Source organism: Aedes albopictus, chromosome 3, assembly GCF_035046485.1.
Source record: "Aedes albopictus strain Foshan chromosome 3, AalbF5, whole genome shotgun sequence".
NCBI lineage: Eukaryota > Metazoa > Arthropoda > Insecta > Diptera > Culicidae > Aedes > Aedes albopictus.
Window position 1 is genome coordinate 328,253,091 of NC_085138.1, and position 26,195 is coordinate 328,279,285.

At 41.1% G+C, this 26,195-nt stretch overlaps 3 protein-coding genes across 6 annotated transcripts in view; 1 reads left to right on the plus strand and 2 right to left on the minus strand.

The window, feature by feature from the left end:
• The window catches only part of LOC109427038 (probable ATP-dependent RNA helicase DHX35), a 51,187-nt gene extending 44,297 nt beyond the window's left edge, over positions 1 to 6,890 (plus strand). For all 4 annotated transcript variants that reach the window (XM_062842883.1, XM_019702583.4, XM_019702584.4 and 1 more), the window contains exons 4-6: positions 4,614 to 5,094; positions 5,154 to 5,456; positions 5,797 to 6,890. In XM_062842883.1, coding sequence (XP_062698867.1) covers positions 4,614 to 5,094; positions 5,154 to 5,456; positions 5,797 to 6,818 — 1,806 coding nt within the window. In that variant the 3' untranslated portion in view covers positions 6,819 to 6,890. The remainder of the gene's footprint in view (positions 1 to 4,613; positions 5,095 to 5,153; positions 5,457 to 5,796) is intronic.
• A 421-nt stretch (positions 6,891 to 7,311) lies between these two features.
• LOC109623352 (cytosolic Fe-S cluster assembly factor Nubp2 homolog) lies at positions 7,312 to 8,314 on the minus strand. Its single transcript, XM_020077895.3, has 2 exons — positions 8,080 to 8,314; positions 7,312 to 8,011 (listed from the first exon to the last, which is right to left on the minus strand). The coding sequence occupies exons 1-2, from the start codon at positions 8,188 to 8,190 to the stop codon at positions 7,343 to 7,345; spliced, it is 780 nt and encodes a 259-aa protein (XP_019933454.3). The 5' UTR covers positions 8,191 to 8,314; the 3' UTR covers positions 7,312 to 7,342.
• A 6,354-nt stretch (positions 8,315 to 14,668) lies between these two features.
• Positions 14,669 to 26,195, minus strand: part of LOC109427042 (metal cation symporter ZIP14) — a 31,249-nt gene continuing 19,722 nt past the window's right edge. Inside the window, exons 2-6 of the mRNA XM_019702591.4 lie at positions 23,389 to 23,914; positions 15,879 to 16,214; positions 15,661 to 15,815; positions 15,015 to 15,606; positions 14,669 to 14,952 (exon numbers count right to left, since the gene is read on the minus strand). Coding sequence (XP_019558136.4) covers positions 14,687 to 14,952; positions 15,015 to 15,606; positions 15,661 to 15,815; positions 15,879 to 16,214; positions 23,389 to 23,914 — 1,875 coding nt within the window. The 3' untranslated portion in view covers positions 14,669 to 14,686. The remainder of the gene's footprint in view (positions 14,953 to 15,014; positions 15,607 to 15,660; positions 15,816 to 15,878; positions 16,215 to 23,388; positions 23,915 to 26,195) is intronic.

Here is a 26,195-nt window from a genome sequence, read left to right on the forward strand (position 1 = left end):
TACCGAAAATGGAGTCTGCAAAAACACTTTAGAGTAAAGTGGGGCAAAAGTTCGAGTGGGGCAAGAGTTTCTTTTGAAGTTTTTGAGCTTGATTCAAATTATATCTTTCGGGTGTCAAGGTTGTTCGAAACTTTTTTGAAAAAGAGTCTTTCATTCCAAAAATTATGAAAATTGATCAATATTTCGAAAAGTTATGACAGAATGTTGGTTTTTGATCAACAAATTGTAATATGCGATGGTCCTTCCAACGCATGGAATGGAATTGTAATGAAATCGAATTCGATATTTTATTTTGGGGCGTAACTAGGTATATCTTGAAGATGCTTTAGCAAGTATAACTTTTTGCAAAAAAGATTTGGAAATCATATTTTACACATAGTGGGGCAAAAGTTCGAATTGTGGTGCAAGAGTTTAAGTCATGTGGCAACTTTAGGTAAAACCCTAAAATTCTGCAAAATGTACATATTATCTCTAAAAATGATGGAATCAGTGAGAAAATTCGCTCACAGTTGAAAAAAAGTTGTTTTATCTGAATTTGGCGAAAAACTACTAATTTTTGGTGAAGTAAATTTAACCCTGATTTGGGTAAAATCCAGATCGAACTTTAAAGTGTATTCCAGTTCGAACTTCAAATATTAATTGGTTTTAGGTATTCCAATTTCCAAAGTGTCGAAATAGTGTGCTACGGTTAGCGAAATGCCACAAACACTAGATTCGAACTTTTGCCCCAGTGGTGGGGCAAGAGTTCGAATTAGACACACACATACAAAATGTGTTGTAACTCAAAATTTAAAAGACATTTGGCGTAACTTTGTTCAGCAAAATTTTAGCTCATGGATCGTAGAGTCACCACACGGTATTCATTTATTAATATCTGTTTCGATTTCTTGAATAAATTTGAATTTTCGACTAGGGTCGAACTTTTGCCCCACCTTACTCTACAGTGTTCAATGTGCGGAAAATAGGAGCCACAAGACTTGGGGATCAAGCGAAGATTTCAGTTTACATTAAAAAAAATCGTACATAAGCCTCATGTACTCGAGATCAGGTCTTCCCAACATATCTCTAAAATCTTCCTTTTCTGGTTTCCCTCGGGCCTTAAGACCGCACTGGGCGGTATTTGAAGCGTCCGCCACTGCTCTGTTGTTAGTAAGATGAAAATCTCGTATTCTACTCCATATTGTGGACTAGAGATTTGTTCGTTTGTTTGCTCACTTGCGGTGCGATTCAGCTACGTCAGTGCAGTGCAAATTGAATTAATATTTCCAGCTTCAAAATCGCGAAGCAAATTTTTAGAAAGAACCACGATGTCTGTCATTAATATCAACTTACATAGCGTCCACCTTGGGCAACGAGTCCGCTTTCTCATTACCCAAAATCGAGCAATGCGATAGAACCCAAACCAAGATGATAGTGTATGGTTGCATCGATACTCAGAGATGATCGTATTTCAATAAGAAAATAGGAGGAGAGTGCTTTCCCGGCCTTATTGAACAAATAGCCGTTATTGAGCGAAGCCATCCGTAAAAAAGAATCTTCTGTCATAGTCGACAAGCTATTTTTTTGGAATGTGCTCCATACGAAATGAATCTGGTATTGTAGGGATTTCTTGCTTCATGGACAGATGAAAAACAAAAATATAATTGGAAAAGCTTGAGACGCAATACCACTATTGGGAATGACTTACACTGTTGGGTGATATTTGATTGCGCCGAAGAACATCTGTTTCGTAGAGGTCAAACGATGAAAATGTGGTATAATGGCCAGCTAGGCAGTTGGGGATACGTCTAGTTGACAACTTCGCCTTACTTTTGACCTCTATGAAACAGATTTTCTTATATAGATTTAGTGCTGTAGAGTCATTCCCTTGATTCTACGTTTGCCGTTCAAAACATTAAGGCGGCTTCAGATTTCGGATTTGCTCTGTTTGAATTCATGCCACAGACGGCTGTTTCAACATCTCATGTAATTATGGAGCTGCGATTTTGATACGAACTCTTGGCGGATTACGCTGAGATGTTTATGGCGTGGTCGACACTTGAAAAAGATTTCCAAAATGCTCGAAGCAGCATTCCAGCTTCTCAGCCGTGTCGGTCATTAACAGCCCGAACGTGTCTTTCACGGGCTTCACATAATTAATCTTAGCCTCTCTAAGGCGACGTGAGAGACACCGGGCTGTCCATAAACCACGTGTTCATTTTTTGGGAGATTACGAACCTCTCCCTGTCCCTCGTGGTCTTCCGTTCATGCAAAACATTTTAAATTTGCATGGACCGTCGGGTAGGGAGTCTGCGAACGATCGTTTGTCCCGTCAACAGAAGCATTTCACTTCCTTCTCGAGAGCCGAAAAGCGCTGACGGGCTTCGGCTTTGGCTCCTCGTGTTTTCGCTCGCTCTATCGCGGTGTTGGCGTTAATTCGCTCCTCAATCTTTCGCCTGGTTTCATCAATGATCCACTGCTTTCTCTAGGTTCGCAGCCTTCACAAATTATTCTCGCCAGAGGCCATGAAGGCGCTCTGAATGGCACTCCATCTTCCGGAATATCTACAACACGGTTCTTCAACTACTCGACAAAGGCCCTTTTCACCGCAGCGTCTTCCAAGTTGGCGTGTGTGGAACCGGCGCCCAAGTCTCTCCTCCTGTCCAATGCGCATTTGAATCTCGCTGATAAGTAGATTAGTCGGACGCAATGTCGGTACTACATTTGTCCTGCACAACAAGCAGGCTCTGTCTCCATTTTCGGCTGATGTAGATGTGGTCAAATTGATTTTCCGTGACACCAAGTTGTAGGAGCCAACCTTCACGTTGGAATCACGCATGAGGATCTTGAGATTACTCTTCGGAATCTTATCCACGGCAACAATCTGTGTTCTGCAAAGTTCGGCCGACAGACATCGCTCAGTTCTAGGGTTTCAAGCTTCATACGGCACGCCTCATTGGCGTGTTGTGCTAGTTTACCCTGTTGGGCTAGGGTTAATACATTCCAAGCTCCAACTCTTATCCGTTGTTTCGCACTAAAAGTCGTTGCCGTTAAATCAGTTCGTAATTTTTCATCTTCGGTTTCTGTAACCCCGTGTGGTTAGTTATAGCTATAGTACCGGTGGAGGAGCATTTCATATTCAGCCGTTTGATGCCAGAACAGACGCTGTTTGAGCCGCACCTACTTGGTGAACAGACGCTCGGGATGTACCTCCTCAATCTAGCTGAAGTCTGAAGGAGAACAGTGCCCAGGCTGCACTACGAGCTAAGCATACAACGATACAACTCTTAGCTGGCGGTCTTTGACTTGTGGAAGCAGGAGGTAGGAATTTGTGAGGACCTTTAGGAGGAGCTATGTTGGACGCTCTCCTTATCGACTCACTGTTTTGCAGCCCAGTTTTGCCAACGGCTGATCAAAGAATATTCGAGTTTATTGATTCCTGACAGTTACACCAATCAGCTTGTTCGTATTTCCAACGTGAACATCGTGATATCGCTTAGGGTTGTTGATCGGTCGGCATTGTGATCGGTTAATGATCACTTCCCCTTGGGTCCTCAGATGCTGTCTTGGAGTTGGTTGACTATACATTAGACTGGGTCAACAAAGTCGATTTTTTGGAACAATGCTTTTTCGATTCCTTTTAGCGTCCAAAACAACTGTGCAGAATTTGGGAGCGATTGGTTGCGTCCCCGTATTCCGCTTTGCGATTGAAGTTTGTATGGAAATTAGTATGGGAAAACGTGCTTTTTTGCATTTTTCTCATAAATTGAAATTTTTCGTCTAAAACTATCTAACTAATGACGTTGAAGCATAGCCTAGGATATGCCGAAAAACTTTGCCGAAGACCGCAAAGTGATCCGACTCTTGTGAAAAAAGTTATAACGCACAGATTGCCTGGTGGTGCTTATCATTTAACATGTAAAGGAATAACATCAATAATAAAATCTCAATTTTTGGCCTAAGTTACCAAGCGAATAACTTTTTTCACAAGCGTCGGATCACTTTGCGGTCTTCGGCAAAGTTTTTCGGTATATCCTAGGCTATACTTTAACGTCATTAGTTAAACGGTATTAGACAAAAGAATTCAACTTATGAGTAAAATGCAAAAAAGAGTACGTTTTCCCATACTAACTTCCATACAAATTTCAATCACAATGCGGAATACGGGGACGCAACCAATCGCTGCCAAATTTTGCACAGTTGTTTTGGACGCAAAAAGAAGTCAAAAAAGCTTTGTTCCGGGTTGATGTGGTCAAATTTAAAGTTTCTCCATACAACGTTGACCCACTCTACTATACATGGGCTGGCTAAACTGACAACAATAGCTGAACTCGCCTGACCTCTAGTGAAGGTGGGAGATCCGTCATCAAAAATGATGAAACCGAGGGCTTCTGCAATCTCTAGTGTTAGTAAACCAATAATATTAGAGTACTGCCCCATTCAGGCACATGATCAGGAGAGTCGTTCAGACCATTGATACACTCCCGTGTAGGCTGTCTTATTCACAAGAATTTCTAGGTCAGCTAGATTTTTGTTGTTTACCATGACCAGACTTCGTCTATAATCTTACCAAATCATTTGAAGGATACTACGTACCTAACTATTTTTTTTTAATTTTATTTCACCATCCACAGTACCTGTACGAGTTCGGATGGCACAGCAAGGGGCTGATTGGTGTGACCGAGCCTCGCCGCATATCGGCCATAACGCTCGCCGACCGAGTGGCCACGGAACGCGGCGAGCTAAGCGGAGAAACGGTGGGCGTTTCCATACGGTTCATCTCGAAATGTAATCCCGACACGACCAAGATCAAGTACATGACTGAAGGAATCCTGCTGCGCGAAATGTTGGCTGACCCCCTTCTTACCCAATATGGGGTGATCATGGTGGACGAGGCGCACGAGCGGAGCGTCCTGACTGATACGGTTCTGGGACTGTTGAAGAAGATTGCCCGGAAGCGACCTTCGCTAAAGATCATCATTTCGTCGGCAACGGTCGATGCTGAACTGTTCCAGGAGTTTTTCAATTTAAAGAAGAGGAAAGATGAGAAAGATTCTTCGATTATACTGACTGTAGAAGGACGGATGTATCCTTACGAGGTGTACTACTTGGAAGGTAAGGATAGCAGAATATCAAATGAAGCATAGTTTTTCCTAATGAACATTCCTCCTCAGAACCGTGTCCGGATTACGTCAAAGAAACGGTGGCAACGGTGATGAAGATTCATCGAAACGAACAGCGAGGTGACATTCTTGCGTTTTTGACGGGCCAAGAAGAGGTGCTGAAAGCGCTGGATCTACTGAGAGAGCACAAGGACGCTAGCGGAAAGGACGATATGCTTATTCTACCCATGTATGGAACATTACCAAACCAGGATCAGCTCAAAGTGTTCTTCAGTGCTCCCAAGGGGGTACGAAAGATTGTTTTGGCAACGAATATCGCCGAGACGTCTGTCACTATTCCGGGAATCGTCTATGGTAATTACCTTTTATATTGCTAAAAAGTCCATATGTAAATTAATTGCTTCATATCAAAGCAAAAAGCATGCTTGGAGAGATGTACCTAATTGGTAAAAGACCAAAATTGTCATTCAAACCTAAATCAATGCGTTTTGTGTAAATTATTCCCATTGTTTAATAACATTCATAACAGACAGACGCGCCAACTTGGTCAAATTATTGGGGGGGCAAAGCCTGGTTTTTCTGATTTTTTGTATGGGAAAATCGAAAAATCATCAAATATTGGGGGGGCAAAACCATGCTTGCCCCCCCTAAGTTGGCGCCTATGATAACAGAAGTTCTACCCTCTTCATTTCAGTAATCGATTGTGGTTTCGTTAAACTCAACTGGTACTCAGCCGACAGCACCACAAACAGCCTAGTGGTCGTTCCCACCAGTAAGGCAGCCGCGGAACAACGTGCCGGTAGAGCAGGACGCATTCGCAGTGGAAAAGTCTATCGCCTTTACACCCAGGAAGAATGGGAAAAACTTCCCGATCACACACCGCCGGAAATGCGTCGAACCGATCTGTGCAGCACGGTTCTCTTCCTGAAAGCTCTCGGAATAGACAACATTCTGAGATTCACATTTCCATCGCCTCCTCCGGCGAAGAACCTACTGGCTTCTCTCGAGACTCTGTATGCTCTGGAAGCCCTGGATGCGGATGGTAGCCTAACAACTCCAGTTGGGTATTTTCTAGCGGAGATGCCTTTCAATGCCATGCTGGCCAAGATGTTGTACAAAGCAGGAGAAATGGGCTGCTCGGAGGAGATCCTGACCATTATAGCTATGCTGCAGGTCCAATCGGTGTTCTCTAAACCAGTCAGTGGACAGGCATCAATTCGTGCTCGCATCGCTAAGCGAAATTTTGAAGTGGCCGAAGGAGATCTGATCACTCTGCTCAACGTCTACACAGCCTTCGCGGATGACAGAACCAAGGAATTTTGTGGCCGTAACTTTTTGATTTACCGGAATCTAAAACGAGCACATGAAATCAAAACTCAACTGTGTAGCATGCTGGAAAGGGAGCTTAACATTCCTCTGCTTTCTTGTAACGGAAATGTCGAAACCATTTGCCGCTGTATCGTTTCGGGATTCTTCCCCTACGCCGCCTATCTACATCATTCCGGAGTGTACAAAACTGTGCGGGGAAATACGGAGCTTGCCATTCATCCCATATCCTGTCTCTACACGGAAGAGCAACCCCAGTGGGTAATATTCTGCGAATTGATGCACACCACTAAACTTTACATGAAGGACATCACGGTTATCAAGCAGGAGTGGCTTACAGAGTTGGCGCCACATTACTACCATAAAATTACCGTTAGAGATCGTTTCTAATGTGATTGGGCACTTACGGCCATAAATAAAGATGAAAATAACAAAGATAAATAAAATGTAGATGGTTGCCTAAAACAATAATACTGAAAATCTGCATTCCGATTAAGCCTAGTTCTCGATTTTGTAAGTTCCGACTTACACACGGTCTATTTATCTGTTTTTAAGATTGTAAACTGATAACTTTTCTTGCAACATCTAGTCGTGTGCAAAACATCAAATCTATGAGTATACAATTGACAGGATTGGGGCGGAAAACGCTTATAATAGGACTAACTACTTTTATTCCACTGTGTCCAAAACGGAAAGTCTTCATCCTGTCCTGGGCGATTGTCCGCCATCACATTGGCCTGCAGTCAGGTCAATTTCTATGTCTATCTTTTCTTGATTGCTTTACCTCCTGCGTCTTCATTTCCTAACATTCTATCATTTTAAGTAAAATAGACAAACAACCACAACATCACAGTTCCGGACTTGTTCGGATTAAGACGTACTCTTATATTTAACAAACATCTTACCCTTTATTGTTACGACTTTTCCGCGCTAATGGTATCAGCAATGCTCTGTAGCACTTTAGATGTTGTACAGTCAGGCAGTTCCTTTACACAAGCTTTTCCCGAACCGGCCAATGCCCCCACTCTCGGATCGATTGGCAACGTGCCCAAGTGCGGTACCTTGGCCAGCTCTGCCAACGCCACTCCACCTCCCGAGGAAAAAATATTCGTACATTCCGAACAATTGGGGCACACAAACCCACTCATATTCTCCACGATGCCAATGATGTTGATTCCCGTTTTCTTGCAAAAGGTAACCTCCTTACGCACATCTTCCAAGGCCATCTCCTGTGGGGTCGTCACAATGATCGCACCGTCGGCGTTGACCGCCTTCAAACACTCCATCACAGTAATATGCTCATCCGACGTTCCCGGTGGGGTGTCGATTATCAAATAGTCCAAATCCTCCCAGGCGACGTCCTCCAAAAATTGCTTAATCATTGCCGTTTTCTTCGGTCCACGCCAGATAACCGCATCCGTTCGATTCTTCAGCAGAAATCCTATGGACATAACTGCCAAGTTCTTTTCGGCGCTCGTATACACCGGAACCCATCCTTCCTCACACTGGTGCACATCGTGTTCCTCCAGGCCGAGTAAGTACGGAACGCTTGGACCGCACAAATCGATATCCAGAAGACCGACCTTCCATGGGATGAGAATTATAAAATAACTTGATGGAAGATCAAAGATTAGCCAGCTCAATGACTCACCTTGAATTTCGACTCCGATAGGGTAAGTGCCAGTTGTGTGCTGACGGTAGATTTGCCCACTCCTCCCTTTCCGGACAGGACCAGAATTATGTGTTTCACTTTTTCCAGCATACCGTATTTTGGGAATGGTTTTTGATGATAAAAGGATAATAAATCTTGAATGAGACTCCAAAATTCGCGTAAAACAGCTGACTGAACGGATTGAACTGATGAATGAATCGAATGTAAACACACGACGAAGGTTCCAGGCGTTACGAGTGGTGAGTAATGCAGAGTAGCCAGTGGTGCCAAATCCCAGGACATTTGCGTTTTTGATTTGCTCCTGTAGTTAATAGGGTTTTATTTTTTTTAATTTTGTTGATTTTTAAATTTTATACGAAAAAGAACCTTTTTCTGAGCAACTATGATGTTTTAGAACTTTATTTTGATACCTAAAATCAATTTGAAAGAGATCTTTCAATATCACCTTTCGACAGCTGGCTGGGCAACTGCTTGACAGCATACTAAATCCGTCGAGGGGTGATTAAACAAATCGCTCCCATACAAACTTCAAATTGATTCTTAAATAAGCTCCTGGGCACCGGAATTCATGAAAATTTGGATTTCAGTTCAGTTTGGCCTGCATACCTATCCACTTCTCCGCGAGCGGTTATGGCGGCGGCGGGTACAACTTGTAGGGTTTAGACTGGCATGCACTTTCTATGTTTACATTGAGTGTGTAGATAGTGCGATTTGAGCAGTAACGAATGAGCGTGTAGAATGACAGTTGGGAGGAGGTGGAGCTTTGGTGGAGGACGGACAGCGAACCTGTGTGAAGTCTGGTGGATCGGAACGACCGGAGAAAGCTTCTGGACTGGAGAGCTGGAGTTTGCCGTTGTGAGAATTGCTTCCGGAAGTGGACCCTACAATTCTCGGATACTTTTTCAAAACGACGTATCAACATAGGATTTGCGTGTATTATACGTCGTTTTGAAAAAGTATCCGAGAATTGGCGACGAGGATGGGATGGAAAGCCTCGTATACGGTGAATGTATTTGGGTCACCTTGAACGTGTTTGTTTTCAGATGGATTGATGGCAGGTTGGTAGGTGTTGTGGTGATGGAAGAAACGGTGTAACAATTCGGCAGGTAAAGTTTAAAGAAGAAGTGTAATTATTTGCAAGGAGTTGATGGAGCGAACGTGATTGTATGATGTTTCAGTGGAGAAGTGTGAATTCAGGTGATACAATCTGTATCAATCTGAAGGCTGAAAAAATCATTTTTTTTTCAACCGTGGCGGGTTGCCGGTTGAAGAAAATTTTAACCGTGGCGGGTGCCGGTTAAAAGAACACATGAGACCGTGGCGGGTGCCGGTCGAAAGAAATTTAACTGTTGCGGGTGCCAGTTAAAAATGACAATTAAGACCGTGGCGGGTGCCGGTCGAAGGAAATTCAACCGTTGCGGGTGCCGGTTGAAAGGACGATTGAGACCGTGGCGGGTGCCGGTCAAAAGGAATTTAACCGTTGCGGGTGCCGGTTATAATCGAGACCGTGGCGGGTTGCCGGAAGGAAACATTTTATCGTTGCGGGTTGCCGATCAGAGAATGATTAACCTTGGAAGTTCCTGCAAGCAGGGTGCTTGGGTGCAAGGTAGTGATTCCATGGCTTGAGGGCGTCTGTAAAAGGATCCGTAAATGACTGCAATTAGGTGACATCGAGGTGTTATGTTGCCATGGCTGAAAGGTGCATTGAATACACAATAGTAGTTAGTAGTGTCCAAGGTAGTGGCCTTGACAGTTCCTGTAACCAGAACATAGTAACATTTCCATGGCTGGACGGCGCATGGAAATAAAGTAATTCCCTTCCTTCAGGTAGGGTGCTTGGGAATTGGGAAGTGCTTCCATGACATCTTGGAGATAACCAGGGTATATTAGTGGATCCATTGATTGGGAAAAGGGTGATGATTGGCTGGATGATGGAGAGGCGGTACCTTGCATGTCGTGTTTGAAAGCAGTGTAGTGTTTCCATGGTTTGAGGATGTCTCTAGGAAGGTTGGTCTGACTTAGAGGTTCCAAGTTGCAGTTGAGACTTTGAGAGCACTAGAAGTAAATCTTATTATCGCCTGATAGTTTTTGTAAGAGACGTGCGGGCGTGAATCATTGTAATCCATGGTTTAAAAGTATATAATTGATTCAGGCTTGGAAGATGAGAACATGGTTTCCATAGTTTGATGGATTCGAAGCAAAGGTTGTCACAATTACACCAAGCGAACGTATGATGTTTGATGGTTTGTGCAAGGAGTGGAAGGGAAAACGAGACATGTTTTGTTTACTGGCCCGGATGCTGGATTCAAGAATGGATTGTTGATTATAACAAGGGCTGCTGAAATTTGGTTGTTGGAGATAGGCTAGCTGTCTGTACGAGGATGGTTGGGATTGGAATAAGAAAATTTAACTGAACTTAATGCATCATTGAATTGTGCACTTGAGAAGTTGGCTGAAAAATGAAGCATCTAGTGTTGAAAAGAGTTGACGACTGTGACTAATAAATCTTAGAAAAGTGATTCCCACCTCCTATTGTGTAATCAGTTCAAATGTTTGTGACTGATTGATTCAATATTAGTTAGGTGCACTGAAGGGGTCAGCAACATGATGAAAAGCAGTGTGTAAATCGAATAAAGCAGTAGCTCGGAGAGTGACTCACGTGGCTCCTATCAAACCAAATGAGTATAAGGCACAGACAAGACGCGACTAAGAAGAGCAAATAGTGATATCAAGGTTTGGGTTCATTGTGGATGGCCAAGATATGTTGTGCCATGAAAACTGACATTTTTGAGAAGTAAAGAAATCCTTCAGGTATGTTTTTGTTCGGATTTGTTAAGTGTGAGAACTCACATCGTCTCGGAAAACTCTGCACCTATGTAAACTGTCAGCTGGTTGAAGAGTTAAAACATTCGGAATGTTAAAACAGGTGTTGCCCTATGGATTTCGGCATTTTGTCTTACTAAAACAAAATCTATGATACATTTTTTATAATCAATCATTCACTTGCTTGACGCATTGGTGCAGTGCGACTTATAGAATTCTTGTGAACTTTGACGAATAGAGTTGCTACTCTCAATTATTTCGTTGTCATTGCAAAGTGAACATTGTGTGGAACTATTGACAAGGCTATTGACGATTGTTCATTGATAAAAGGTTGGATTTAGAATTGTAAAAGTTTTGAAAAGCCAAGGGGATGTTATTCGAAAATAGTTGGGCCGGGATCACGTTGATGTTGAGGAGCATGTGGGCCGGCATGCAAAGATTCATGGAGGTTGATGGTTGCTGCAGAATACAGAGTCTTGACTTCTAATGGTTTCGGCTTGCAGTCACAGAAATAAGCGTTGGAGAAACAAATCTACAGAGTCTTGTTTTGTGGATTGTTGTTGGGAGACCTTGAACTCATAAGAGTGTCATGAGTGTTGTTCTGCTAATTTGTGTGACGGGTTTTGATAATTAAGGAGGGGAAGGTTATGAATAGTTGTTACTGATTTCGCGGATGTGTTTTCGTGTTTGACAGATGTTGGGTTGCAGTGGTGCTTGGGCTGAAGCATACCTCGGGCCAAATTGCGATTTTGCGTTTAAGCCGCGGGTCGCAGTTTGAGCAACACTGGTCTTATGGACAGGGTTTGGAATTTCTAACCCGGAGAAGCTGAGTTGGATTCCCGTCTCGATCGTGAGGTTTTCAAGATTCCTGGATGTGATATATCAATGAGCTTGCCACAATGTGCAAGTTCGTCCAAAAACAGGTGGGGAAGGCCTTTGATGTTAGATTGCTTGTGGAACACCGTGTTGCGACTGGGCCCAAGTCCAGTGGAGGCGTGGTACCAAAAGAAAGAGGCGTGTTACATTTGGTGGATTGTTGTTTTCAAGTATTGAGTTGCATAGTGTAAATGATGGTGAACTGGGGCTGACACGGTTCCTACTCTCGATTTTTATCTAGGTATCAGGGGGATAGTTGTAGGTAGAGATTTGGAATTTTTGCTCATAAGAAATTTCTTCAAAGGCAAGAGGAAGGACTCAATTAGTTCAGCGGTGGAATGGTGCTAAGGATAATAATAAGGCTGGTATTGTATTTCAGAGCATTGATAAAATTTGCTGAATTCAAGCGAGTCTGTATTAGTGTTACATGAAGAGAGATTGTTTAGAAGTCAGGTTCGTTTATTTTTTTTTAAGAAAGATAGGGGTGTAGGGTTTAGACTGGCATGCACTTTCTATGTTTACATTGAGTGTGTAGATAGTGCGATTTGAGCAGTAACGAATGAGCGTGTAGAATGACAGTTGGGAGGAGGTGGAGCTTTGGTGGAGGACGGACAGCGAACCTGTGTGAAGTCTGGTGGATCGGAACGACCGGAGAAAGCTTCTGGACTGGAGAGCTGGAGTTTGCCGTTGTGAGAATTGCTTCCGGAAGTGGACCCTACACAACTAATCGATTCGAATTTTGATGTTTCTTGGGGATCGCAATCGGTTGGCGCCACCGATGCTGCAAGCTGCAAGCACCTGATCTAACCTCACTTTGTTTGACAGTTCAGCAAGCTGTTTACAGGGTGTTGGAATGTTTAACGAGCGGCGAAAACTAAATTCATGCAATTCAGTATCATAATTTCAATTGGTTTAAAACCCAGAAAAATGTATTGATTTTTTGATTTTATACGAGAGAACCACTATGTTTTTTTTCAAATTTTTAAAACATAATTTTGGTACCAAAAACCAATTTCAAAGAGATTTTTAGATATCACCTTTTGACAGCTGGGCAACTACTTGACAGCTCCGTCCAGTACAAAATGCGACGAGGGGTGACTCGACAAATCGCTCCCATACAAACTTCAAACTGAAATCAGTTCCCGGGCACCAAAATTCATGAAAATTTGGATTTCGGCTCAGTTCGGCATGCAGATTCGGAATATGGGATTATCTTAATACCGTTAAAGAAGCCAATTGAAGTTTGTATGGGAAACGATGAGTCGAAGCACCCCTCGTCGCATTTTGTACTGGGCGGAGCTGTCAAGCAGTTGCCTAGCTGTCAAAAGGTGATTTAAAAAAATCTCTTTGACATTGATTTTAGGGCACTTTTTCCTGGACCATTTTGATTTTTAAGAGTTTTAGAACTTCATTTGGATACCTAAAATAAATTTCGAAGAGATTTATTGAAATCATCTTTTGACAGCTGGGCAACTGCTTGACAGCTCCACCCAGTACAAAATGTGACGAGGGGTAATGCAACAAATCACTCCCATACAAACATCAAATTGATTTTAAATCGGGCACCAAAAATCATGATAATTTGGGTTGCGGCCCAGTTTGGCTTGCAGATTCAGAATTATGGAATCATCTCAACACCACCGTTAGAGAAGCCAATTTCGAGAAAAACGACTTTAAAGTCTTAAAGTTTTGAGTTTTTCAAAATATTTACTTGTAATTTTCCCCGAATTTTCCCATAAATCTTAATAACTATTGATGTGGTCAACCCGATTGTGGTGTACCGCCACAGCGCCGCTGAGGCGGTACAAAAGACAGAGCACTACTGTCGTGCGCGATGCAATAGAAGCAAAGTCTAAATAAGGACTTTGGTATATAGACTATAATCTGTTGGTTGGCACACACGGAATATAATACCCTATCCCTTCGTAACGGTACCGTGAAACGACTGTGGATTTGGTCATCCTGATAATGGTCGATTCATCATCGCGATTGCTGTGGACAAGAGTGCGGCTGGATTCAGTAAGTATTTGATCTAATCCCACCGCAAGAGGAACACCACACTAATCGTGCTGCCAATAGGAAGATTGTGCTGATGCCAACATTTGGTGGCTCCAGAGAGGAGCTACTGCCACAAACAAGCACGATCGCAACCTAAGGGTCATCATGAAACGAATCCAAGAGTTCAGCTTAACAATTCGAGATGGCAAGTGCACGTTTCGGAAGCAGCAAGTACAATACGTCAGGCATGTCGTGGATCGTCAAGCTTCCGCCTCCCAAAGACGTATCAGGAGTACGGTCCTTCCTGGAGGCCATCAACTATTACGGCAAATTCGTCCCCAACATGCGCAAGCTACGATCCCGCTCGACAACCTCCTCAAAGCAGACGCGAAGTTCAAGTGGACTCCGGAGTGCCAGGAAGTGTTCGAGCAGTTCAAGCGAATTTTCTCCTCGGATCTTCTTCGCCGACGACGCTTCTTCCGTAAACGAAAAGCCACAAGTTCCCCGATGGCACCGTCACGCATCCACAGCACTCACGAAAGCGAAGCAAAGCTACAGTCCATCCGACCGTGAAGGTTTGGCCGCATCTTCTTCATCGTTACGAATTTCCATAAGATGCTCTTCGGCCGGCATTTCCGGCTGCAAATCGACCATTCCAGAGGGACAGAGCCTAAATCTTTTTTGCCTTATCATTCAGCGGAACAAACATGTTGCATGGAAGAATTCCGCCTGCTTCTTGTTCCGAAGCGACGATGGGCCCCGTAATACCATCCTGTGTGATTGTGATGTTTCAAAACTCTGAAATATGCTGTTTGGCCATAAAAATAGGCCCAATGGATTTCTCATACAATTGAACAGCTTACTACTCAAATGTTTATTTAAAAATAATTTATTCAAACAATACTCGCAAGTGATCTTCATTCAGTGCTATCACCAACATAATCATGCCCCCCAAAAATATACCACAGATCTGGGACCAAATGGTCCTCAACTTTTTACACCGCTGATCGCTGGAAACCGTTTCACTGAGGTCTCGGTTCATTTCCGGAACCAGATCTGCCAAGGCAATGTAGAGAAACGTTCCAGCCGTTCCCGCATAGATCCACCGTACAACTGATTCATGTAGACCGGTCACCAGCAGCCCAACTAACATACCTGTAATGAATGGAATCACATTGAGCGAAATTATTTTGTTTCAATATATTGAAAGTGCTTACCTATAAAACTCAATATCGAAGATACCACATTGAGGAACATGGCGCGCCTTATACTAACTCCCGTTTGCAACAGCAAAGCGAAATCTCCCAACTCGTGAGGAAGCTCGTGACACAGAATGGCAAACGAGGTGGCCATTCCCGTAACCGGGTCGGCAGCGAACGCTGCTCCGATGGCCAGCCCATCCGTGATGTTGTGCAGGCCATCGCCTAGGATAACCATAAAGGCCACCGGACTGAGTGGTTTACTCTTCGCAGGCTTCTTTTTGAGCATGCTGTTCAATTCTTTTTTCTTGCTGTCCTGCAAGTCTAGTTCTATATCGTCTACAACGTTGGTGTTTCGCCGCATCTGAGGAGGTTCTGGCACTGGAGCCACTTTCGATCTGGCGTGTGAGTGGCCATGATGTCCAGTGTCGTCTTCCGATCGCAACATCGGTAGCACCGTTTCCAGCGTGTACATGAACAACGCACTGAGGAATGCACAACAGCACAACCAAACCGGTTCTTGGCTGTGGGAATGATCATCGCTGTGACCATGGTCATCCCCATCAGTGGAACTTTCTTCGTGGGGTATGAGTGCGTGTGGAAGCAGATGCTGAAATTGAGGAAACATTAGTCATTGAAGATTGATTATAATTAGGGATCTTACCATAAGTGCATCTCCACAAAGTGTACCAACGGCTAGCGCGACTAGAAATCTTAAAATTTCATCATAAGCAACTGATTTTGCCAGCGGAACAATTGCAACCCCAGCCAGCCCGCAGATGGAGATGATGAACACGCAAACAGTAGCATAGAGCCATGCTAAAAAAAACAAATTACATTATTCAACGTGACTGATACAACACGGACTTCAGCAAAACCTACCATAGGAAAACAGCTTCTTCTCGACGTGCGGTTGATCTTTGACCTGATACTTCTCCATGCAAGCCCTCTGATCGATTTGGGCTAGCAGCGCCGGACAGAGGTCTTTGAATGTGGCGGGAGTGATTTTGATTCGGGCAGCCAGAATTTCCTCCACCTCATGGTCGTGATCGGCAGCCTCGTTGGGGTGGGCATGTGGGAGCGACCGGCGGTGCCTTGGGTCCGTGGACCCCAGGTGACCATAGTTGAAGTTCTGATGCAGGACTTCTTCGCTGTTCTGTGGCTCTTCCAAAATTAAGTGGACCATGGACATTGGAGACAGGCAAGATTTGCGACGATCTGAAAAAGATATTGAGGATACATTGTAAGTTATCTGTTTATCTTTAACTGGAATGTTCAGAAAGAAATTTTACTGCAGATATGTCTGCGTGTGTTTGCATTTTACTTATACGACCTATGGTACCGTCACATGAGTCGTTTCTTGTTTGTACCTGATTTTGACTTATCTCTGTGGGCAGTTGTTGGTTTTACGTGCGAGAAGCTTTCTATGAAAATGAGGAAGTTTGCACAATGCTTTATGCCGGTAATTCTGATAAAGCATAGCTTAGATAGGTGTAGGGGTAGGCGGGGCAATATGGACACCCGGGGCAGAATGGACACCCTCAATATTTTGAAATATGCAAACTTTTTTGAACTTTTAATGAATAGAGAATATAGTCCATTTGTCTAAAACGTAGTTTCAGGAAAGAAACATTCGAAATTAAAATTATACTTGATTTTACACGAAAAAGTTGCGTCCTCCGTTTGTTGTGCATGGAAATTATAATTTTCACACCATCTAAAATAAGGTTTAGTAATTAATTTATTGCAGGTCGATTAAAACCTGATATTTCTAGAATACATGCAAGTAGTTTTGCTGTATCTACATGCTTAACATGTTTATATTTTCTTCTTTATTATATCAAAAATCAAGTTTGGAAATATCTTCTGCTGCCGGGGCAAAATGGACACTCACCTTTTTGAAAGAAGCGGCAAGGGAAAAATATAACCTAAATCACAAACCAACCAAATTCTTCGATTTTAGTATATTTTCGGTTTAATGTTCACTATAGTAGACATTGGGTGAAACAAATTGGTTAAAAAACGACAGCAGTGGAAAATAGTTGTTCTAGGCACAGCTGTACATGCCGACAAAAACGAAGCTTTATCCAAAACAGTTCGAATTTAAATTAACTGAACAAAAATGAACTACTTCGGCGTATTATTCATCCATAATAGTTGTTTTGTAATGAAATGACTTTGTAGGTGTAAATAATGTACGAAATTCGTAAAAGTCTCATGGTGTCCATATTGCCCCATGGGGGTGTCCATTCTGCCCCGTATGCTTGAAGGCGGTCATGAAAAACTAACATTTTTCAAAACATTTTTTGAAGTGGATAAATAATTTTTCTTCGTGGGCATTCTTATGCAATAGATGCTAAATATACTTTAAAAGGATACTTGTATCAAAAAACTAAACTTTTTTGACATCTTGCCAGGTAAAGTTGGCAAAAACCTTAGGGTGTCCATATTGCCCCGCCTACCCCTATACTGTCTTGATATAACTTGGTGTACCTGAATAACAAGGAAGTTACCTTTTCTTTCTCAAATTTGATTGTTTGTTATAGTATAGTAGTATAGTATAGTTCTGAATCATTTTGAAAATATGTAGATTTAAATAAGTGAAAATAATAGATCTCAGTTTTGGTGTTGCCGAGAATGATCTTGAAACAAGCAAGATGGATTAGGCCCAATTCACTCATTCTGCGTTTTTTTTTTCAATATATTTTAAGGAACTCTGTTAGAGTTTATTTTATATTTTTTTGTGCAATTCTTTTAAGATATTTTTAGGCAATTCCTTCGGAAACTTCTTCAATCAATTCTTGCAGGAAAAGCTTCGCCAATGAATGGCTTTGTGATCTTCTTCACGGAATTAATTCTCCGGAAATTCCTTTGAAAATTCTGTCCGCAACTTCTTTCGGTTTTTTAGACAATTCGTTTGGAAAACTTTATGGTAATCACTTTGGAAACCTCTTCAACACTCTTCTGGAAACTTTTTTTTTACAATTCCTAAGGGAATTGATTGGGTATGTCATTCGGCATTTCCTGTGAAAGTTTATTCGGCAAATTTCCTGTGAATTATCTTTTGCAGAATTTCTTCGGCAAATCGTTTGGAAATCCATTCAGCAATTTTATTGGATTGAATCCCAAAATTCCTATGAACTTTTTTTTGGTTTTCTTGGGCATTTTTTTTACTTTGATAACTATTTCGGCAATTCATTTGGAATTTTGTTCGGTAACTCTTTCAGAAATTACTCAGCAATAATATTGGAAACCGATTTATTGCTACTCTTTGAAATTCTTTGGGTAATTGCTTTGGAAACTTATCAGGCAACTTTTTCCGGATTTCCATCAGCCTTTTTTTTGGGAGTTTCCCTTTGGTAATTTATCTGACAATTACTTTTATTATTCGTTCAATAGTTCCTTTCGAAATTTATTCTTTAATTATTTCGTGCGTAAAAATCTCTGGTCATTTTTTTGAAAATTTCGCAGGTAATTCTTCAGAAAATTTCTGAGGTAATTCCTCCCGAAATTTCTTTCTCTGGAAATGTTCTTCTTCTTCTGGAAACTCCTCAAGGAACTAATTAATTAATTCTGTAAAGAAATTCCGCCTGTTATAGCTTTGGAAGTTAAATTAGATTAGTCAGATTAAAAAACCTTATAAGATTTGAATTGAACTATTAAATTAGTTCTATTAGTGATTGCTGGAGGAGTGCTGGAAGAAGTTGCCGAAAAATTTCACAAAGCAATTCCCAAAAACGTTTGCATAGAAATAGCTGAAGGCACCCCAAAGGAAAAACTGAAGGATTTTGCCAGAAGACACCCCAATGTATCTTTCAAAAAAATATCCAAACAACTTTCTGAAAAAAAAAAATAAAAAAAACTGAATGAGCCATCAACATTACTGCCGAAAGAATTCCAAAAGAATTCCAAAAGAATTTATCTAAAGAAATGTCATAGGAATGGCTCAATCAATTTCGAAGGAAATTACCAAAGGAATTGCCAGAGAATTTTATAATGAATTGGCCATCGAAGTTTCAGAACGAAATTGCCGGAAGAAATTATGTAAGCAACTATCAAATATATTCTCAAGTTAATTTTGGATTGAATTGATTCAAAATTGCTGATAGAATACTCAAAGCAAATATGTATTGATAGAAATTTCAAAAATTTAAAGAAATCAAGAGAGTTATTGAAGGAATTGCTAAAATAAAAAATAAACATTAAAAAAAATGCCGTAGAAATTTACAAAAAGCCGAAAGAAATCAGAAAAAAATCCAAGGAATCCCCAAAAGCATTGCTGAATAATTTCCCAAAAAATGGCCAAAGAAATTCCCGAAGAAATGCTAAGAGAGTTTCCTGAAGAATTTCAGAGAAATTCCAAAGAAATTTCAGAAGATATTTCCGAAGAAGTTCCAATGGAAATCCCTAGTCGTTTCTCTAAACACTAGCCAAATAAAAAAAAAATCTAAATGAGGTCTCAAATGAAACGCAGAATGGTTTTCCAGAGGCCTTGCCGAAAGAAATGCCAAAGCAGTTTTCAAAGGGATTGTCTTTCGGAAAGAACTCCTAGAAAGTTTCCTTATCAATTGGTTGTGAAATTTCCATAGAAGTTTCCAAAGAGATATAAAAACAATCCCATAAAGTATTCGAAAGTTTTTATTCCGGTCGAGAACAACATTAACCTTCCTAATGCATCACGTTGAGAAAAGCTTGCTGACGTAGTACATGGTTTGGGTAAAAAATAACCCTAATGCACAAGGAGGGTTAACAGAACAACACTAATTACAACTAAATGACTAATGACTAATTAGAAGACATGTGTAAACCTTTCCATAACAGGGACATCAAAGTGTAGACATCTCATAGTATAACGCGATTTGGGATGCCCCTAAGGATTGAAAATCCCTAACAAAATATAAGCTATGAAAACAACTATCGCTGTAAATAAAAGGCAACCAGCCAGTGAAAATACGATTATATATATTTTTTTAACTGTATTAACGAGATTTTTAGCCCTAGAATTCGATTATATGATTGAATGATGAACCAACAAAAAAAAATCTGAAACCTCGTCATCCTGCCATTGGAAATTGTTATCCAAAAGGGTAACAGGGCAAAATGTATGTTCAGTGTTGTGTATGTCCACATGTGATGTCCTTGTTTATTACGCATTTGTAGTGTTCCACTATAAGATGTAGTATTTTATGGTACTTCATTTTTTTTTTGTAATAACATTTCAAGCGATTCGCCGGGGCCCGTGACGCAGTGGCTACACGTTCGCTTCAATGGATGGTCATGGGTTCGTTCCCAGCCCCAGCACTTGCAATTTTTCGTCAGTTGCTCTTCCCCGGAGAGCGGCTGACCCTCTTCTGAGCATATAGCTCTAAATCGCATATTTTGCCTTATAAATTGAGGTACATATAGCTCAAAATTGTGACGTGCTGGAGCAAATCTATGCCGGGATTCGGATTCAGCGGAGTTTGCATAAGTTTGCTCTTGAAACAGACCAAAAGATAATTTTTATTACGCTTTGCTATCATAGTATCACTTTTTTATAACATGTTTTGTTGGGCCATCTTATTTTGTTGTGATCAAGTTATTGAGATTCACCCACTAAATAACATTAGGGGGATTCACTTAACAGCGTAAACTGATTAAACGTCGCGATCAAGAAGGCAATCTTTGATTATTTCATTGGCAAAATCATGAAACATTTCAAATAAGCGGAAAATCATGGCTTACGCAGCAATTTAATCTGTTTAGTGAGTACCCCTATTTAAATAATATACTTTGTTATAGACCAAGTTTTGTTATTATTGTACTATTGAGAATGTATAAATATGTGATTAACTATAATACAACAATAACAAGTTTTCAAATTCACAGCAAAATTCATTGTTATTTAGTTGTTATTGAATCTAACAAAACATGTTATTAAATTGATTTTTGGAAGATTTTTTTTGTTATGATTTTTGTTATTTTGCCGCTTTTGACAGACAAGTTTATAAAATATAATAAGATATGTTAACAAAACAAAAATTACTGATGCCATTATACAGTTATTATGTCAAAATAACATATTTTATCATGCTGTTAATATTCTCTTCTGCTCGGGTAGTGCCCTAGTGGACAAAAGGAGCTGTAAAATAGGAAATAGGTTAAGTGGTTTAGAATTAAAAAAAATCAACTGATTTATTGAGAAATTCCTTGTTTGAATCTTTCAGGAATTTGATGATGTATATGTTTTCGCTTTCAATAAATCCTTCAAGAACTTCTCTGAAAGAGTTTACAATTAAATATATCTTCAGTCTTTCTCCACAGATTTCGTGAGGTGATATCACCGACGAACCGACGTGACAGTGGTGTTTCAAAAGTGTCCCCCCTAAATTTAACGGTCGACCAGCGAAGCGAGCGAACACTTCTGTCGAATCAGCGCAGACGCGAACCTTTTCCTATATGAACACACGGAGGTTTGGTGTCAAGCTATCAAATCAACGCGAACCGTTATAGAGGTGGCGGTAGTGTTCGGCTATTTTTCATCATGGCATCGAGGACAACAAATTTGAATTTGTTTGTTCTAGCTGTCACATCGGTTCGTCGGTGGTGATATTCCAAAAATTTATCCAGGCATTGATTTCTTCGATTTTTTTTTCAAAGAATTCTCAAAAAACCGCAACTAATGTTCGCAAACATTATCAAAAATCAGCATTTAATTTAAAACTCCGGCAAAAATCTATGGATAAATTGCTGAGAGATTAACTTGAGGGTTTCCTATTGAAAATAATCTCCGAAGGGATTCCTGATAGAGTCAGTAAAGGAATAACTTGAGGAAGTTGATGATTAACCTGGGCTTGTTAGGGGAATATCTGTAAATAAAAGAAAATCGGGTTAAGTACGGTTCCTTTGAATTCCACTAAGAATTTGCATCCTTTGACAGATACGTATTTCGACCTCAACTGTAAGGTCGTCTTCAGTGTCTTGTACTTGACTCGACTCAGTCGAGTCAAGTACAAGACACTGAAGACGACCTTACAGTTGAGGTCGAAATACGTATCTGTCAAAGGATGCAAATTCTTAGTGGAATTCAAAGGAACCGTACTTAACCCGATTTTCTTTTATTTAACTTGAGGAATTTTAGTGGAGCATCTTTAAGAAATCTTGGTAAACTCTACGAAGAAATGTCTTGAGCAATTCTTAAAAGCATCTTGAAGCACAAGAGAAATTTCTGAAGAAGTCTCAGTAGAAATGTTATAAAAGAATATCTGTTGAAGAATTCTGAAAATAAATTTTAAGAGGGATCGAAGCAGCAGGTGGGATGAATGTCCTAATTCAAAATGCCAATAATAATAATAATAAATAAATATTTCAAATTATTTTTAAATGAATTTCAAAGAAGAATTGAATAAATTTCTAAGAACCTGATGAAATCTCAGGGTTAATTTCTAAATATATCTCTAGGAACATTTCTAAGAGCTAACTTTCAGTGAACTACAGGTAACCCTACGGGTGCTTATTTTGCCCCACACTACCCTAGTACCTGTAAAGAAAATCAAATTAAGACCCAATTAATTAATTTGACCCCGGCTTATAATACTGCACATTTTTGTACATATCTTCTTCATTCACTTGTCCCTTTGTCTTAATTTTCATCATTGAACTTTACGCGCCTCCGTAATCAGATATTAAAATAGTCTTTGAATAAGAATTCTCTCGCCTCATTTCAAATTCATCTATGTAAGAATTCTTTTGTAAAATAAAAAAGCTAATTCTCCTCATTTGTAACCAACATTCAAAAAACTCAAAAGTCATTCTAATCTATCCATCTCTTTGCATTACCATACTGACGCATGGCTTAGCGAAAACTAGTGCCACTTGCCAGCAGCGATCCGAGTCTGATTCTGTTGTGTGGCTCATTTTCATACAGGAAAGCGCAGATTCCTACATACCCTAATCAAGAGAGGCGCGTCGTTCAGTCTTTCGTCACACCGACCAACCCATAGTAGACCGCTGAAAGTCGCAAGCGAAGGTGCAAGCCCAAGCCCCCCTCATATTGCCGCACAAAAGTCGCTTTTGTTTCTTTCTGCCATCACCACCGTCATAGCACCATTTTTCTATGGATCTATTCTGCGCACGTTTTCATAACCGTGCTGCTGCACGCATGGTACTTTGTAATGAGGGAAGCTGATTTTGGTGTGCTCTCCGCGGCACTCCGCAGTCGCAGAGCTGAGATAGTGCGGCTAGCAAAAATGTAGGTAATGAGTGTTTGGTTAGAACTACCCCATAATGCTGATAAGTCAAGAGCACGTGTCCCAGTTCGGGATTACTTGGAATCAGGTGGCAGACGTGACCTTAATTCCTCCCAGCGAAATAATTAAACTAATTTGCCCACTAGGTAGGTATAGTCTCTTACCATCTCGACGCGGATGACGATGCAGTGGATCGTGAATCTCTTTAAAGATAATTTCCTGCCATATTTCATTGTGCCAATTGCCGTTATCATCTTCGCTGCTACTCGAGGAGCTCACGTCTTTATGACCGGTTGCGCTCGCGGAGGTACTGGTCTCTTCGGTATCATTCAGAACTGGTGGCGGTAGTTCGTTGAAATGCTTTATCTGATCCGAGCTGCTGATGATGTCCTTTTCGGCTTCCTGAGGGTGGTGGTGGTAATGAGATTCTGCGCGTCTATTTCTCTCGGGATACTCTGTGTGGGCCGGTGTTGAATCATCTTGATTGGATGATCGTGGTGCATGCGCGTCATCGATGCTGTTGATCGAAACGGTGACCTTCTCTGGTTGCTCAATTTCGCTGTAATCAGCCGTGAAGGAGCTCACGATGTCCGATGTTTTGAATCCTTCTGGCCGATGCTCGTCCAGCGTGTGCGAGGGGGTGAAATCCAGTCCACCCAAACCGAGACTGTGCATTAGATGTTCCAGGCCCTATAAGGAGAGAAAATAGAGAGTGTGACTTGGGGTAGTGATTACGGACAATCCGTTTACGTCATGGATTAAATGAACGAGTGATACTCAAATAAAGAGAGTGGTGCGTAATGTTTTGTGACACGAGTCGAGTACATGAACGGGTACGTACGTGCCTTGCAAACGAGACAGAGTTGATTCTATTCCATTGTTTGCGGGAGCAGAGTAATCAACTGCGTTTGCTTGAGATTATCAAGATTATGAAATAGTACAGGATTTACTATCAGTCAATGAACTTACAGTCTAGTAAATATATTGTGACGTAAAGATGTTGTGAACGAATTAGCTGACTCATTGCACCCGCATGAAGTTCTGCTTCCGTGTTGAAATATTATGCGTTGCGCGAAAATTTGTACGCGCAAGCGCCCATACATCTCCGCCTGTAAGAAAAATCATTTTGGTGTTTTCGGCGCAGTATTCCTTGGCCAATTCGCGCACTTATTGTAGAAGACACCATAACGATTAGACATACCAGCGGAGGACTATTAACGATTTTGCACCATTTTCGCTCTCTATTTTCTTGCAACGGGTAATATTTGTTTTTGCAACAAACATGCAAAGTGTCCTAGTAATATTAAGGTTATAAGAAAAACAATAGATTGTGGAACCATAGTGTTCCTTTGCTTAGCTCCAGCAACTATTCGGACTACAGTCAGAACTTCTATAAGATGCTGCCACTACTTTAAGCCAACTGCAGTTTATTAGTTGTCTTGCATTTAACCTAGTTAAGTTTTTGGGCGTATTTAGGGCCTATTACAAGTTCGTCATAAACCAAAAATCAAGGGGGTAGACAGCTTTTGCTCTCGATGCTGATCATGAGCAAATTTTGAGTAACTCTGAGCAACTCAGTTTGCTCCGTACAGCGGTAGCTGTACATAGCAACCATATATTTCGTTTGTTTGCACAGTAAAATATAAGCGTACCGCCTGCTGGACACTGCATCAGTGTTTCAGCCATAGGTTTATCTAAACTTTTCATTTCTGGTTTGTTAAAATGTAGCAATAGATATTTTTGCAATTTCTCATCGTAATAGGCTGTTTTACCTCACGCAAATCTGACAGGAAAAGGCCTACTTTTCCACACCAAACTAACAGTGCTGTAATGGTTCATTACAGCACTGATTTGCGTTGCGTAATGAACCATTACAGCACTGTTTTTAGTTTTGATCAACTTCTTGATGCTTTCTGGACGCAGTTTTGAAAAATTGTGACAACTGCACAGTATAACCTGCTATGATCAGATTTTCTTAAACATAACTATGATCATCAGTGTACAGTTTGATGCAAAAGTTTTGTTAAAAACTATCCTCAAGCGGTAATTTATGAACTTGCAAAAAACGTTGTACGCAACTCGGTGCAGAACTCGATTTTTACAGCATTCGTCGTAATTATCCAACTCGGCAAGCCTCGTTGGATAAATGTACGACTCGTGCTGTAAAAATCGTCATTCTGCACCTTGTTGCGTAAACTACTATTACCAAACCTGTAGGCGGATTCCGGCGCATAATTTCTTCGAAGAAAAGAAAATTGTGTTGCTGATGAGCAGTGGAAGAATATTTCGTCTTTTCGAAGAAATTGTGCGTGATGTGGGAAAAGAGTGTATACTTTACGCTTAATCACCTTGCCTGAAACTAGCTAGGATTTCGTGCATGATTCTGAAATCCTGCGATAGGCCAGGTTCCATAAAATTGACTTTGAGAAACGCAGCTCTAAGCCATTAGTCAATCAACTGGCGTCATCTGATTAGTAAGAAGATCACTTCTATAAATATATAGTTGGACCGGTTGTCCTACCTATGAACAATTTTCGTCAAGAATGTTATCCTTGATTGATTCGGAATTTATGGCTCAGGGTTCAGATTCGCGTTCCAATCCTGAGACTTCCAATTCAATCAAGATTGAAAGGTCGAGTGCTTGTCATAATGCCTGACTACTTTGATCAGGGGAATATGCTTGAGCAAATGGGAGCAACTCAGAGTAGCTCGATCAACAAAAGCTTGCTCTTAGCAAAGCTGTCTACCCCCTTGCCAAAAATGAACTAAATTGATGAAACAAAACTTCGTGGCTTCGTGGTCGTGCGGCTAAGGTCACCAAGCCTTTAGTCGTATCGTGCTGAGGAGCGCGGGTTCGATTCCCACCGCAGCTGTCAGAAAAAGTTTTCGGCTGTGTCACTGGGCGTTGCATGCTAGTCGGTTGTCTAGTGTCGTGCTTCCTTCAAAGAGCAAATAGCTCACTGGAAGTAAT